At 34.9% G+C, this 15899-nt stretch overlaps 4 protein-coding genes across 5 annotated transcripts; 2 read left to right on the top strand and 2 right to left on the bottom strand.

Moving 5' to 3' along the window:
- The first annotated feature begins 82 nt into the window (after window positions 1–82).
- LOC135167014 (mitochondrial import inner membrane translocase subunit Tim17-B-like) lies at window positions 83–2350 on the top strand. Of its 2 annotated transcripts, XM_064129849.1 has the most exons (3): window positions 83–259; window positions 1049–1268; window positions 1459–2350. In XM_064129849.1, exon 3 carries the CDS (start codon window positions 1491–1493, stop codon window positions 1980–1982), a length of 492 nt encoding a protein of 163 aa, XP_063985919.1. In that variant the 5' UTR covers window positions 83–259; window positions 1049–1268; window positions 1459–1490; the 3' UTR covers window positions 1983–2350. The 2 variants fall into 2 exon arrangements, with proteins under 2 accessions (XP_063985919.1, XP_063985918.1); XM_064129848.1 differs by lacking the exon at window positions 1049–1268 and having other exon boundaries at window positions 105–259.
- A 661-nt stretch (window positions 2351–3011) lies between these two features.
- On the bottom strand, window positions 3012–4395 carry LOC135167017 (snRNA-activating protein complex subunit 5-like). The gene is made up of 2 exons (XM_064129853.1): window positions 4143–4395; window positions 3012–3395 (listed from the first exon to the last, which is right to left on the bottom strand). Exons 1-2 carry the CDS (start codon window positions 4251–4253, stop codon window positions 3198–3200), a joined length of 309 nt encoding a protein of 102 aa, XP_063985923.1. The 5' UTR covers window positions 4254–4395; the 3' UTR covers window positions 3012–3197.
- Window positions 4396–5194: 799 nt separating this feature from the next.
- On the top strand, window positions 5195–7175 carry LOC135167016 (protein MIX23). Its single transcript, XM_064129852.1, has 2 exons — window positions 5195–5505; window positions 6550–7175. The coding sequence occupies exons 1-2, from the start codon at window positions 5458–5460 to the stop codon at window positions 6925–6927; spliced, it is 426 nt and encodes a 141-aa protein (XP_063985922.1). The 5' UTR covers window positions 5195–5457; the 3' UTR covers window positions 6928–7175.
- A 203-nt stretch (window positions 7176–7378) lies between these two features.
- Window positions 7379–11902, bottom strand: LOC135167015 (uncharacterized). Its single transcript, XM_064129850.1, has 4 exons — window positions 11513–11902; window positions 11206–11354; window positions 10545–10638; window positions 7379–9037 (listed from the first exon to the last, which is right to left on the bottom strand). The coding sequence occupies exons 1-4, from the start codon at window positions 11533–11535 to the stop codon at window positions 8818–8820; spliced, it is 486 nt and encodes a 161-aa protein (XP_063985920.1). The 5' UTR covers window positions 11536–11902; the 3' UTR covers window positions 7379–8817.
- Window positions 11903–15899: the final 3997 nt, after the last annotated feature.

Below are 15899 nucleotides of genomic sequence, written 5' to 3'. Positions count from 1 at the left end.
CACAAGTTCCCGCGCTGAGGAAACTGGGCAATATATTATTCCTAAAATTATATTTCAAGCTATTTGACAAATTTGGTTAATACTGGAGCATTTTACGGGGCTTTAATATTGAAAAGTCACTGACAAAAGACTCATGGGGTGGAGAATAATGAATGTGGATTTGACTCAACAGTAGTCTCTCCACTCATCAGGGTCGAATAACCTGTGTTCGGGCGCAGGGAAAAGCGTGACACTGTCTCATACAGCGATCAAATTTCAGGTAATTGAACAGATAAATCAATTTGGAAGAGGTGAAATAATTGGAACGTCTTATTGTCGTGGAAAATCATTGAGTTTAACATTTGGTAGACAGTTGTTACTCTGGATGTCATCATCCTAACCTCAAAATTCATCGTAATACTTTGGTAGGGAATGACTGAGAGTTCAAAATCAAATTATTTTCAATGCGAGGTGAAAATTGCTTTGATAACATTAACCGGATAAAATGTTAACATTAGATTCATTTGAATTTATTGCTCTCAGTGGATGTCATAAACAACAGTCGTCACTAGCGATCGCTAAATCATGAGGTTTTGATTAATTTCCAGGATCAAGGAATTACGAATATGTACGAGTAATTGAATACAGTGAGAAAAAAATATCGTAGATTCTACGGAATATCTTTTGTTGGACACATGCTCTTTCATATGAAAGCAGAATTCCGTTGGTTTAACATTTTAAATCGTTATTTCACCAGTGGGTTCCCTATAAAATTTAGATAATGACATATTTGTTTGAAAATTAGTTATTATTCCATTGAAAATTTCATATTGAAGGTGATTCAATTGCTAATAAATGAAATATTCCGCCGAGTTTATTACATTTTTCTCTCAATGTACCAATTGCCTTTAACATAGAACAACTAGTGAATGGTTATCGTAGAATACACATGTAAAAATAGAAAAAAATACCTTTGCAACAATAGTTTCCGACAACAAAATTTTTCTATTGACCCCGAACGTAGCGATCATTGACACAAACTATTAATTTTTCAAACACTATTTTTTAGATTGCGTCATTCCCAGAGGAGCTTAATTAGCTACAATAATGACAATCGTATTGCCCTTAAGGAACGACTACGATGCACAGATCTTCCAATGAAATCTGTTGACAATTTTTGATTTTCTGAAGTGGAGAATTTGCAGCAATTTTTTAATGTTCATAATTATTGAAGTTGTTCACTCAAATTTATTGTCAACATGATCGTGTTCTAGAACACTCTAATTAACGTAATTCAAACCTATCGAGAAATATAATATTGAAAAAACAAATACTTCTCTGGAGTAAATGAATATTTGACAAAAACAAATTTTTTTTCTTAGCGTAAAAGTTCTATTTATTGTCATCTCCTATAACAGAAAAAATCATGCAAATTAATGGATTAATTCATGCGAAATAATTTCAATATTTTCCCCACAGATATTCACGAATAGACAAATAAACAAAACAAAATGGAAGAATATGCGAGAGAGCCCTGTCCCTGGCGCATAGTCGATGACTGCGGAGGTGCCTTCACAATGGGAGCTATCGGAGGTGGGGTATTTCAAAGTATAAAAGGATTTCGAAATGCCCCCAGTGGTATCAACAAACGTCTTTTGGGTTCCCTCATGGCCATAAAACAACGCTCCCCCATAATTGCTGGTAACTTCGCCATTTGGGGTGGCATGTTCTCGACAATAGACTGCACACTGGTTCACTTCAGACAAAAAGAAGATCCTTGGAATTCAATCATAAGTGGAGCTGCCACTGGTGGAATTCTTGCTGCCAGGAATGGAGTACCTGCTATGGCGGGTAGTGCTGTCATCGGGGGAATGCTCCTGGCCCTCATCGAGGGCATTGGCATTCTATTCACGAGGTTATCAGCTGAACAGTTTAAACCACCGACGCTCGATGTTAACGATCCTTCGCAACTAGGACCACCTCCACAGGGCTATTCTTCGTAATGATGAAGGGAAATTTTTTTTTGAGTTTATCACAGTGGAATATCTGAATGTCGTCCTTGTTTCTTTCGAATACATTTTTTGAACAGGCATAGACGTCCGAATAAAATTAAAATTTGGTTAAATTTTCAGTGTGCATGAAGAACGTCCTTCAGTGTTTGAAAAATATGAATAAAAATTTTACGGCCATTGAGATGTTATTACTTGCTGTGATGGACTCAATACGGTAACTACTAGAGTTTAATCCAATTTTAGATCATTTTGATGTTCCGTCTGAGCCTCAATAAAAATCCTCATTCGATTTATAGGTAGTGTTACGTTCGTTGTACAGTTAAGGACCAAAATAATAATTGTAATGTATAAGGATGAAATTTTTGTCTTTTTTTTTGTGTTGACTGTTTTTCGTTGAAAAACGACCTCAAAACCCTAGATTCTTTCTTATTTATCCGACACATTTTTTGAGAATTGTGTCATGTAACGTTAGAGGAAATCCAATTGGTCGAAATTCTTATGAAGAAACTTACTAAATTCGTTATTTAATTAATTTTGATTAAATTCATGTGGCCCTCCTCAAAGTTTATCTCGATTTTTTTCGATCATTAGAAGATAGACAAATTACTTCAATTTTTCTTAACAGCTCATTCCGCATATTTTTATCTTTTTTTAATTAATTCGATTTCTATGAGTCGCACGTTAAAATCTATAGAAATACTTTTTTGTAATCTTTTACTTTTGAATGGGACTTGGCAATTGTTAAATTGTTCGATTGTCCAATTTTATTTACAAATAATGGAAAATTGTCTGAAATGGAAAAATACGAAGTTTCATCGGTTTAGTTTCACCAAACAGGACTTCCTATTACTTCAATTTGTTAATTGCTAACGAATCTTGGTAACAATTAAGAGCCGCATTTAATGCGACTGGATCATGCCATCTCTGTTTTCTATCAGTCAAGAAGATTATTAATAATCATAAAGGAAAATTCCCTTTAACATATGATATCAGTAATGGAAAATATAAAATAAACAAAGGTAAAAAATAAAGACGATATTTAATCGTTATGAAAACATCTTTGTAGTGGGTTTCTAGCGTCTCTTTTTACATTCAGAAAAATGTTTCATTTCTTTGTATATACAAATGGTCAGTCTTTATGGGCGTGGTGATAAATAATGTAGGCGAATATTTCAATCTCTTCTGGCAAGTATATGCAAGTGCAAATCAAAAATCTTCATCAAATTCTTCTTCTTCTTCTTCTTCTTCTTCTTCTTCTTCCTCTGTCATATATACTTTCATATGAAGTGGTACATTGAGATCGAGCTCTTCAACTTTGGCTTCAATTGGGGCTTCGCTCGGTACTTTCTTTGGCGATACCTTTGAGGATTTCCTCAGTAATGCTATTAAATGGAGCTGCTCGACCTGTTGAAGGAATACATAATTTTTTCATTGAACTGGACATGACGCAACAGTCATTACTAATTCGTGCATAAACATGATATGTTTTTGCATGTTTTGAAAACTGATCATTTGACGCTTTTTAATAGAACAATTTTTCTTTTTTATTTTTGAGATAAACATATCTTAAAATACACTGCAAAAGTAGTCTATTCGTACTTTCGATTGTCAAACTTTGGAACTAATTTCATGAGTAAAATTGCACATTTCAGATTGTTTGACTACGCAGGAAATTTTTAATAAAAACGGTGTTAAGTTCTGACTTGTCAACTTTTTATTGAAATCAAACGATAATTGAATTGGAAAAAAAATACGATTTCAAATGTGATCGAGGTTTCTAAAAATTTTCAGCCGGATTCAATGGTCTTTGAGTTTACTGAAAGTGTCAAGTGATATTCCCAAAATTGTAAAAAACACTGCTCATTGTATACATCTGCGAATGAAGTTTAAATAATCTCTTGGCCTGTGTGTTAAGAGATTGTTATGCTGAATTTATTACGTTTGTTGAACAATTTTAAGAATTTATTTTTGTTTCGAAGTCAACTATTACCTATTCCCGCTGATAATAATTAAATACCTCACCAACACGTTTATCTCTGGCAATAATTATTCTAGGGCCTGAGAAAGGCCTTCAACGATGTTAATTACCACTACATTAATTTAAATACAATGGTGGTTATAATATCACACCCGAAATATTGATAGCATTACCTGAAGAATATTAATTTGTTCTTCGATCAGAGTGAGACTCTTCCTCAAACATAATTCTTCAGCAGCCAGTTGTCTTTCGGATTCTAATAACTGAGTCGATGAATCCGTCATCCTTATTTGGGTACCAATTGTTCGTTTATTCTAATGATTATGTTGTCATGCTGTGTTCTCAGCCGATCTGCTGAAACGAAAATAGGTTACCGCAGATTAAGGTATGATTTGGGGAGGTATTCTCAAATTTGGATGTCGCCGACAAGAAAACAGGGGTCAAGTACCTCCGGAAGCCGCACGCGGCGCTGTACACCGTCTCCCCTTGATGCGCGTTTCGTCCCCACCACTCGGCAATTTCTGCGGTGGAGGGTTCAAATCTCGGCGAAGGTGCTCATTTTTTTTGCAATTTCTCCCAAAAAATTGTTGACATGCAAATCGGAAAATTATAAAGAAAAAACATGGATAGAGAAAGGATAAATGATGATTTTTTAAAGAATCTATTCGTCACTTCATACATTCTCGCTCACGATTTTCCATTTTCGCACGAATAAAGTATTCACAGGGAGACTCTTTCCACGTCCCCAAGAGGTAGAGTCATCGACGCGTTTTATTTAAAGTGGCCGATCGCGAATCGTAAAGAAATCTCCCCTCACTCCAACGCCCCTTCGTGAAAAAACATTTTGATTTGTAGGTGAATCAATGAATTTACTTACATTATTTTGAATATTACTAGTATCCGGTTATTCGTAATCAATAGAAGAAAAGATTATTCTATATTTCATTATCAAATAGTTCACTAATTCGCGGGAATGAGTGGGAAAATCATGGGGAAAGAGATAGTAAATTAACCAAAAAATACCAATGATTCTTATTATTTTTGTGTTTTTCCTTAATTTTCTTCTTTGTAAAAAAATTTTTTACATTTTTCCGTACTTTTTAAAATCATTTTGCATTTAAAAAAATAATCTCAGCAGTGCCGAACAGCTTAAAAGAGTGAGGATGACCAGAAGTTGAGGGGAAGGTGAAAGTGACCGCCGCGCGCCCTCGTGGCGCTTGCGAGACCTTGTCCCCTGTTTTTCACTTTAGAATACCTCCCTAAATCATACCTTATGGTAACTCAGGTAGGACATAACAATAGCCGTGTTGGGGTGTGGTACTACACTTGACCGTCGTCATCTTCACCCCCCAAGCTGAGCATCCACTTTGGTTGTGCCCAGAATTGTAAAAGTACTAACCTCTCCTTTTGAGGTTACAAAACCCTCGGCGTGTGCTTCCAAGTATCGGCATCAGCCAAGTGCTCGCAATCATTACATTTTCAACGATTATGACAACGTCCACGACGATGGAGTGTGGGGATTTCTTGGAATTTCAGGTATTTCTTCAGGGAAATCATTTTTTTTCTTGTCCTATGAGTGCAACTGTACGAGAAAAATTCTAAGTGCAACACTCCAACTTCAACCAGTAAATTTCGAAGATCGAACAATTTATTCCATTTACTAAAAAATGGGATAAAACCATTTTCGCACTCCGTGAAATTCTCTATGAAAAGTGTTTATTACATTTTTCAAAAAGCACGTCCTTTTGACGATGATTGTTTAATCAATTCAACGTAATTGGTGGCTAAGCTCCAGATCAATCACACGATAACAATGAATTTGATTTTTTTAGAAACTCGATACAAACAAATGAGTTAATTAATTGCCGCCTCCTGGTTTACCGGACTATCTCACAATCCGTACACTGAGAGAAAAATGTAGTTAAACAGATTATTTATTGATTCACCCACTCAATGTTTTTTTCAAAAATTTATTTACTTCACAGAAATATTTATTTTTTCTATATTGTAGATCTCCAGTCAAATAATTACTAGACAATCGCGATTACATTTAAATTATGTTAATTATATTCCTTTAGAAAATGGTAACGCCAGTTATAACCCTGAGTGAGCCGATTTTATAATTATAAACATTCAGAAATTCATCGAATTGCTTGTCTTCAATAAATAAGAAATTGAGAAAAATAAACAATCATTAATAGATTTCGAGATTTATTCCATGTTCTATGCACCATAGTCATCCTCAAGAACAGTAAGATTGTTAGCACTGGAACCTAATTAGAGTCAATTAAGCTCACTTAGGTAAATAAATATTTGCCAAAAATATATTTTTTTCTTAAACCGGAAAAGAAATTCAAAATATCGTGAAGTTTGTGACATATTTTCTAAATCATAAGAAAAATATATGACCGGATGCACCTCTTATTGTTCTGATATGCAATTATTTAGTAAATAAACAGTTTCCCGTATAAATTTAAACAGAATCGTTTATCACCTGAAAAATTTTCTCCAAAACATTTAATTCGAAGGGAGTTTGATGAAAATTAATCCGTTAATCATGAATTGTTTTAAATGTTGCAGGATGCACTCCAAAAAATGCGACAGATAGACGACAAAATAATCTATCTTTTGAATACAACGATACCAACTGAATCCTTCAAGGGCCAGGTGGATGCAACGTCCAAGTGCAAGGACTTATTTTATCAGATTCAATCTGGTCATTCCCAAAGAGAGATCGCCATTAAAAAGTGTCTCAATACAAGCCGCGATAAGGTCAAACAGTTGAAGGACCAGAAGGACAATGATCCCAATAATATACTCCTCCTGAAGAATTTGAGGAAAGAGCAGAATACTCTGAGAATGCTAGAATCGGAATTGAGTGTCGAGGAAGTAGTCAAGAGCCGCACAACCAAAATCTACCACGAAAAATGTCGTAGTTTCTACAAACCGAGTGAATGAGAGTGGAGCTAGTGATTCTATCATTTTTAGACCGACTTTAACTTGTTTTATCTGATTTTGTAGAAATCAGTTGGGCTGATTTTTCAAATAAAAACTCTCAGTATCATTTGACTGAGAATTGTTAAATATTTTTGCAGATTTTTCCTGCATTTGTCTACAAAAAGTGTGAAGTTTGAGTTGAAGTTGGAGGCGATAGAATTCAATAAATTGTTATTATATATTGTAAATATAAATGGATTTTGAAGAATTATCTGTGTTGAGGGTTTTTATTTCAAGAGATAGTAGAGTGAAGCGAGTGAATTCGATATTCAATCAATTTTACGTTATTTTCGGGCTTAAGGAAAGGAGGGGGTATATGTCACTTAAATAATTTCCGATTTACCATTTACCTTCATCCCCAACCCATGCGCTCCTGAGATGGCTCTACATATTAAATTAGTCAGTTGTCGAATTTCAATGTCAGCTGATAAATTTCTCTTTATTTTGTTTTTTTTTTTTCAATAACGCTTTGCAATTCACACCAAGCAATATTCTTCAACACAGCAAATAGTCTTAATAATAATTTCCTTCGTCGAGTATTCTTTTCGAAATTCCTAGTAATTTCATTATCGATCGTCCATAATGACGCGACGCTACTTGGAAATTTCCTCTATGCAATAATTCCTCCTGTTAAAATGAATGTTAATTTTGGGTAAATATTTTCATTTTTAACCGTCATTTTTTTCCTGATTTATTCTGTATCACGGTTTTGCCCCTGGGTTGTTGTGTGCATCCTTAGCGATGGAGTTTCAATTCTACATAAGTATACCAATATTATGACTGTCTTTATTAAGAATGTAACCATCAATGATTAATGGTTTTTGTCTTTCGTGGTATTTCCAAACGTTAATATCATTTTTCATTAATTCTCGTGCATCTCATGACGATTCAACGATTATTGTTCATCAAAATTGGAAAACTGTGTTCTTATGCCCCCACCCTCTTGTATATAGTATACAATACAACATCAAATATCAGCAAATATTTTTTCTTTTTGATAATTCCTACCGCAATTACAAATCACTAACGAAATGGTAAATAAGATCACTGTTGACTATTGATTAGTTTTTGTGATAGTGCTGGAACCAACGGTGACAACTATTCAATTGTACAGACGAAGCCTGCGTTTGTGTCTACCTTAAAGTCTGGAAAATGTATTCAGTCAATCAGAAATAGTAAATTTGCGCAGACGTGCTGTCTACATTGGTTCTGTATTGATCTCTGATCTCTTGTTACTTCGGCTTGTCCAATCTTTCCACTACTACCAACAGATAGCAAAACTTTCATTGCGAGCTTTTTTGTGGAGCCAATTGAGTGCTACAATAAATGTTATTACAAAAATTCCACTGTCTCTCTTACATTCAGAGTTAGTGCTCAAAAACTGGACTCAGAGATAAGTCAACTTATCTCATTTTACCACTGCGCCACTGACTTAAAATTTGAGTAAAAATATCATTACAACGTTCTGATAAAAAATAATCTCACAATCTTTAATAAAATTAAAAAATTCACTCTGCAATGGCAGACCAAGAACCGGCAAAAGGCCCAATAGCTGATCGACTGATTGATCAAATTCTTCTGAATCATAAAAGTTTCAGGAAGAAAATACTTTCTGTGTGAAAACTCTCAAAAATATACTAGAGCTCTCAGTGTATTTGCAAATAGCATACTCCCTCTATGTTAATATTCACAAATTTATAAAAATGCGTTACATGTATCAGGAATTGTTGATGGAAAGAAATAGTAGCAGTTAACTGTGCACCACCCGACTGTTCCTACTTTATTGTTACTCCTACGAGTGTTAATGACTTTATCGAGTTAATCTATCTACTGCTATCAATCACATAAAAATTATGGCTTTTTCGCAGAGGCTTCAGCCATTTTTTGGCGAAACTCTTCGGTGACCTGTTGACGGTAATCGGTACGAGTGTGCTCCATATTATCCAGATATTCTTTCTGCACTTTTTTGCTCGTTACCACTGTATAGAGGGCGTACATTCCTGTCAATACCATTATCACGGTGGAGGCTCCAATCCTGGCTTTGCTCATGGCGTTCTGCATTATATTATCTCTGGAAAATGAATTAATGTGAAGATGAACAATTTACAAAATCACTTTGTGTCAATCATGAGTATATTCGGAATTCATTTCAGCGATTTGTATTTTTTTTTCAATTGTTTAAAGTGCGTAAATGGAGCAAATGTTTTATCGTTGTCAGTAATATCCTGTCAAACTCATTAGAATATGTGGAGTACTCCATGAGACTAGAGGCGACGGTCACATCTACGAAAAAATCATATAGAAATTTTTCTGAGATGGCAATTAGAATTTTACCTAATATGGCATTGAAAGTTGACTTTTGGAACGGTTTAGGGTGCGGTGAGTGCTTATCTCAAGTATTTTACGGACAAAATCCACGACTTGATGGCAGATACTAGTCAGAACGATTGATTTGGCAGCTTTGACTGATATACTGCGAAATTACATCAGGATTACAGTCTTCATATGCTCGTAGAGCTTTGAGAGAACATTCAAGCAGCTTCAGTTGACCAAATTAGGTGACAAGCCAAACTCATAATAATTCCTGGAGGTGACACCAATCTTCGAAAAATTATGTGGAGTTTTTGAAGCCATAGTTTGAGGGTACAAAGGAGCTACTCTGAGAAGCAAATGTGGTAAATCGAACGGATTATTTTTTCATTCAAACACTCAGGGTTTTACAATAGTGACAATGGAAGAAGTCGTTGATGATACGAAGTATCTGGGCACTTTTAATGGATTATGTGATTAAATTGTATGCTTCAATCGTTGATTTTGAGGGCTCCAAACAGAAACCTGATGATTTGATTACGTGGGGATTCAAATCTACATATAGTATATTCCCTTGGACTCCCGAGATAATTCCTCATATGTAAATAGTTATTTGAATCATTTTCAAACGAATACGTCATTACCTGCGATCTATAGGGAAACCAGTGACGAAATGAAGATATAAAATGTTGAAGCAAGGAAATTCTATTTTCATGTACAAGAACATGCATTCAAGGAAACCGATTCCACGGTTAATTTATTCCTCAACATGATTGAAAACCCCTCCTTAAAAGTGTCGAACATTTATCCAAGGTTGTTTTAAATTGTAGAATGATTATTAGTGAAGACTTCAGAACTAAGCACAACGCCATAACAATTGAGGACGCTTTCGGATGGTGCAAATAAAAAACAAGTACCAGGATGATGTTCGAAAAATGTTTCTCGAGGGGTTTAAACAGGGCGCATTAATAACTGTAAAGAGTGTTAATACTTAGAGTAAGTTAACAGGATAGTACTGGTAGTGTAGAGATGTTTTAAAAATTTAAGCACTTTGAATATTAATTTGATGAACAATTAATAAAACTGAAGAAATCAGTTGCGATAAAATGGAATGTTTTATTTATGACAAACATATTGGAACATGAAAAAGTAGGAAAATTTCATTTGATTTTCAGGGAGCAACAAGAATAGTCTTGAGAGAGAAATAAAAATATGGGATTTCCTATTTCATGACAAAATTAATGGATCAGAGGAATTAAATGACTTACGCTACAAGTGTTGGGACTTGGTCTTTACTCGGATATTTCTTTGTCACCACTAGGATCCATTTGTCGAAATCTGTGACTCTATGCTGGAAAGGTCCTGCAATTTTATGAATAATTTAAAGGAAGATCATAATTTAGAATAATATTCCCCAAGAAATTTGTGTTGTGCAATTTCAAGTTTTTCAAAAAATTATGATGAAATGGGCACCTTCGGTAACGGGTCATTTCAGAAAGAATCAGAGGTGAAAATTATCAATTATTCTTCTAAATTAAAAGGGTACCAGAGACGAAATTTCTTCAATTTTATATTTCTCATTTTGACGTCAATATTATCCCCGGGTTATTTTATTCTTTATCAAATGGCTCTAGATCTTTGTTCTTTGAAAGGTATAAGCTACATGGAAAATGAAATGCTGAGAGCTTATCTTGATCTGTCTGGACTTCTGTACGAGGAAACTAATTAAGCAATTAACGATCGACATATTAGAAAACACAAAGCCATCAGTCTTTAATAAAATTTGAAAATTTGAAGCTTTTGGAGTATTATAACCGAAATTTTTTTTCTGAAGCTGAAAAATTTCTCTATAAAAACCATTTTCCTTAATATGTTCTAATGCAACTTTACAGTCTAAATATATTATAATTAATAACATTGCGCTTATACCCAAGACTTGTTCTGTATTAGTTTTGGAAGCCTCCCCCGTAGCTGGTGAACTTGCTGCTTTCGGCTGAGAATTCTTCGACATTGATCCCACTGAGAAATTTCTCAGGTTCCTCAGAGAATTTGTGAAACGAAGAGAATTCCACATGATTCTAAAAAAATATCAACAGGTTAGGCGTACAGAATTGAAATATAAAGATAGTAACCGGCTAAAGTGTTGGTGATCAGGATTGAATTTTGAATGGAGACATACTCCAAGGTGAATGAGGGACTACGTGCCTGAAAGTAAGGTAAGTAGAGGGGAACTTACCCGAAACTGCGTGGAAAAATCATAATATCATGTGAATAATATCAAAAATAATTGTTGTAGTTAACGAGCGAGGGGAGGGGAAGTCGTGACCTCCAGCAAACTTGCTCTACTAAAGCCCCTAACAATTCCCTAGCAGCGTTATAGTTACTAGGCAGACTTGAGATTGTAATTAGAAAAAAAAAACAATCAGTTTTCTTTTCAGCTGCTGATATTAATGATTGCTACGTGCAAGTCTGGCCCTCGGGTATTCCAGGTGGGGGGTCCGTTACCCGCGGAGTGCTGAACCACTCTCCACCACAAGTGCGGGAATTTTCAAATATATTCGACGAACACAAACACCAAACGTTTGATTAATGCGATTTAATGTTTATAATTCACTCAGAATTTACAACAACTTAAAAATTTAGGAGACGTTAATAATTGTTGACGAACTGGTCGTGTCCGCGGATGGATTCAATCTATCTTTTTGTCTTGGACCAAGGGTCCTCTAAGATGTGGGGTTCATCCCACGGGAAGGAGTAGGGCACCAATCATGGCCTTGAACTTGGTGAAGGTTGGTCTTGTACCTACGTGTAGCTGAGACTGACCCAGCCCCCACTCACCATGCTACGTGACTTGAACAAGGAGGATGACATGTGGATTTTTGAGAGTGACAGAAAGTACTTGAGCTTCTCTCGACAAAAATAAAAGTTTCTCTGGAAGAGTTTTACGACTCGAACAGTTTAATGCGAAGCTCCAATTACATTCGAAAACTCAACAGGAAAAAATTTACAAATGATTTTTGTTTTGGATAACCAGAACTACATTGAGAGATTTTGAGATTTATGAGGCGTTTTCGATTTTCTACTTTCGGGTCATTTTCTAAAACTCCACATTTTGTTGGCGTGAAACGGTGGTAATATTTCGTTGGTCAAGAATGAGGTTTATTCAATTTAATTAATAATGGATTTGAATTTTAGCGGCTCAATCTAGGAAGAAAAAAGACAGTCTTAGGGACCCCACGCCGCTAGAAGGGGATTATGCGATGTTATATGGAAAGAGGATTGAAAATAAAGTGACCTAGATAGGAATTTTTAAAAGATTTCTATCTAATTTTCAGTCAAACTCAAGTAAAAAATGAGAGACCTTCAAATTTTGTAAGACTGTTTACGTCAATCCTCTTTGGTTATATGTCTGCTAATTGTACGCCCGTTTTTTCTCGGGATAAGGCAAGGTCAGCGACGCGTTGCGAACCTTTGTTGCGGTGACACAAAAGTAGGGGAAAAGTATTTAAGGGGTTACTCTCATGTGATCACTTCGAAAAATCGATTTTTTTTTTATATTTTGACAGTAAAAGCTATTGAAAACGTGCTGTGAAAAATTCAGACCGAACGCCTGAATTTTTAAGCCTGGTAGACGTGTCGTAAGCGACTGTCTACCAGGCTTTAAGGGGGGAGCCTGCTTTAGAGGCTTCAAAAAATCTATATTTTCAAGGATTTTTTTGGAAAGGAAAGAAATGTCTGATTGAAATGAAACTTTTAGGATTTATTCTTATATATTTCAAGAGTCTTCTCAAATTTTTCTATTATTATACATTATATATTTTTCATGTTTGAAGAAATTTACGGAGGCGCCTCGAGTGTGCAATGTCTGTGTGGCGAGCAAGATGCAGGTCGCAATTTTCATGTGAAACAAAAAAACAAAAGAAATTTTTAATTTTCAATAGTGTAATTTTCAGGTTAACCACTAAAATTCAACAAAAAGTGAGAAATTCAACAATTTTTCGCAGATTGAAAAAAAAGTGCATTTAAAGAAAAAAAAAATTTACTTTAAGTCGTTTAAAAACCAGATTAATATTAACTTTCTTAAGATATGGTCGGTTCACTCGAAAGAGAATTTAATTCCAAATACAACGCATTTTGATTCGTTTCGATAGGAGGTTTACTTTTTTTCCCATCTTGCCCCGCAATTTGAAAAAATCATAAAAATGGAAATCCGAGAAATGGCGTGTCAAAGTTTTCGTGGTGCTCGTATACCTGTTCAACGCTTGCTGACTATTTCGTCTGTATCTCCGAAAATAATCCGAATTTTGTTCTGAGATTTTGGAGACATGTTCTTGGATAGTTTAGGAAGTGATTTACGCAAAAAAAAAATCGATTTTTTGAAGCCTCTAAAGCAGGCTCCCCCCTTGAACTTTAAACGCGTTTTTCTCGAATCATCATTTTCTGAAATGGTCATGGTCCTACAAGAAAAAGTATTCAACCGATTGCTTTAAAATTGACATATGTTCTTCTACTCATTTATAGTTATCGTCCCTACCAGAATTGTTTATTTTCGAAAATATTTTCATATTTTTTTTAAACGATTTTTAACGAAAAAGAACAAGATTTTCGTGTTTTTTGTTTGAAGTTCAATATTTTTTTTTTTTAATGAAATTGATTATATTTGGTAGGGACGATAGCCGCAGATCTACTGAATAATAATCCATTCGATTTTTTTATCTCAGACAACATGAACAGCCGCTATCACCATGACCAGTGAACTACCGTTTTTTGTTGGGGACTACTTTGACTTTAAAAAAATATATGTTAAAAATGTAAAAAACGAAAAAAAAAAATTTTTCCGTACATTTCAAAATACAAATAAAAATATATTAAAAAATCAACACGATTGAAGTTTGTTGTCGCATAAAAAAAAATTTCCTAAAAAGTGGTAAAATATAGGCGTTCACATGAGAGTAACCCCTTAAAAGTAAAAGTATCGGAACGCCATGTGCGACGCTGTGTACTGCCGTCTACTACGTGCGGTTAGTCACAGCCATTCGCCCATTTCAGGCGCAAAGCATTCAAATCTCAGTGGAGTAGGTCAATTTTTTTTTAATCACGTGGAAAAAATGATGCCTACTGAACAAAAAAAAGTATTTATCGGTTTTTCATTTTCAAACAGGGTATTAATTCGCGAAAATGAGCGATTGCAAGGGAAGATTGTGGTGGAGAGAAGTGTGAATAAAATAAAAATTACGAATACTTCGTGCTTTTGTTGTTTTCGTTTATTTTCTTATTTTTTCAAATACATTCTACATTTTCACTGGCTTTAGTAGTTATTTTTACATTTTTTTAAATAATCCTGGCAGTGCCAAACAGCTGCATAGTGGAGATGAGGAGGTGAGGAGAAGGTCAAAAAGAGCTCTAACAGGTTGGCCCCTGATTAATGAAAAATTTATTATTTTGACCATAGAAATCCATTGATAGGGGAATGATAGATAATGATTGACGATCAAAATAATTTGATAATTTGTTTTTAATGAATTTTTAAAAAGTTGTTATTAAAGATAAAGCTCCTCTTTTTTTTAATTTATTGATAGAAACTTCTACTTGGGCTCATTTTACGCGGAAGCAGGTACTTTTGCATATTTAGAAATTTTCAAATTTATTCTACCAAAATCAAACAAATAATACAAACAAATAGATCAAATTTATTCTAACAAATTTGATTTCTGAACAAACAACACATATCTGCTACGTTTTATTGTTTTTATGTTCCTCTTTTTCCATTTATATTTTCCTTTTTTGACTGATTTGAATTCTTTTCAGAATAACATGGAGCAACGGATTCAAATCAATCTGGAGAACTGGATGTTCACTGTTTGTTTATTCCTCGAGACGTCCTCTCTACATGTTAAACTCTCGACTCTATAAATCTTTCTTTGAATATTTTCTATGTATTTTTTATGTTATTAAAAAAATATATTTTACAATATATCCAGCCGTTTTCATTTACTTATGACTTATGCCTTATGATGAAAATGAATACGAACAAGAATACATCCCCTCGACTCCGGACCCCCGCCTATGGCTTCTATGATGCTGACTAGATTTTTTTTATTTTATGCCAATATATCGAATTAATAGACTTTGATTCAGTGTCTATCAATGTCTATCAAATCATTCCGCATAAAATGAGTCCAAGTAGAAGTTTCCAAAGAGGATAGACCAAAGTAGAGGCTCAGTTCTGGGGGTTTGAGTGACGCCAGTTTCTCCACGTTACCGACGTGATTTCACCCCCGAAGAGACGGGGCGCCACGAGTCCTACTGTGGTATCAGCATATCGGCCAAGCGGGGGGGCTCCGTTCGTACTTGTTCAACTGTACAAATGATCAACTGTACACAGAATTTTCAAACGGTGAGAGCACCGTTTGAAAATTCTAAAATTCTAAAAAGCTAGGCTGTACATGTGGCGCTGGGTCCACATGTACAGCCTAGCTTTTTTTCTCGACAGTTGAATCCCTTCACAGTGGTGCTCTCACCGTCTGAAAATTTTGTGTACAGTTGATCATTTGTATAGTTGAACAAGTACGAACTGAGCCCCCCCGCTTGGCCGATATGCAGATACCCCAGTAGGACTCGTG

Source organism: Diachasmimorpha longicaudata, chromosome 10 (genome assembly GCF_034640455.1).
Source record: "Diachasmimorpha longicaudata isolate KC_UGA_2023 chromosome 10, iyDiaLong2, whole genome shotgun sequence".
Classification (NCBI taxonomy): domain Eukaryota; kingdom Metazoa; phylum Arthropoda; class Insecta; order Hymenoptera; family Braconidae; genus Diachasmimorpha; species Diachasmimorpha longicaudata.
The sequence above is the reverse complement of the archived record's forward strand: the minus strand, read 5'-3'. Positions and strand labels throughout refer to the sequence as shown.

What these genes read in the sequence shown, in the direction of transcription:
- LOC135167014 (XM_064129849.1), top strand. Translation starts at nt 1,491, where the DNA reads ATGGAAGAATATGCGAGAGAGCCCTGTCCCTGGCGCATAGTCGATGAC.
- LOC135167017 (XM_064129853.1), bottom strand. Translation starts at nt 4,253, where the DNA reads ATGACGGATTCATCGACTCAGTTATTAGAATCCGAAAGACAACTGGCT. An exon ending in AACAAATTAATATTCTTCAG is followed by an intron (nt 3,396 to 4,142) that starts GTAATGCTATCA and finishes TTCCTTCAACAG; the next exon opens with GTCGAGCAGCTCCATTTAAT.
- LOC135167016 (XM_064129852.1), top strand. Translation starts at nt 5,458, where the DNA reads ATGACAACGTCCACGACGATGGAGTGTGGGGATTTCTTGGAATTTCAG. An exon ending in GGGATTTCTTGGAATTTCAG is followed by an intron (nt 5,506 to 6,549) that starts GTATTTCTTCAG and finishes TAAATGTTGCAG; the next exon opens with GATGCACTCCAAAAAATGCG.
- LOC135167015 (XM_064129850.1), bottom strand. Translation starts at nt 11,535, where the DNA reads ATGATTTTTCCACGCAGTTTCGG. An exon ending in ATTTTTCCACGCAGTTTCGG is followed by an intron (nt 11,355 to 11,512) that starts GTAAGTTCCCCT and finishes ATATTTTTTTAG; the next exon opens with AATCATGTGGAATTCTCTTC. An exon ending in CAAGTCCCAACACTTGTAGC is followed by an intron (nt 9,038 to 10,544) that starts GTAAGTCATTTA and finishes TTCATTTTCCAG; the next exon opens with AGATAATATAATGCAGAACG.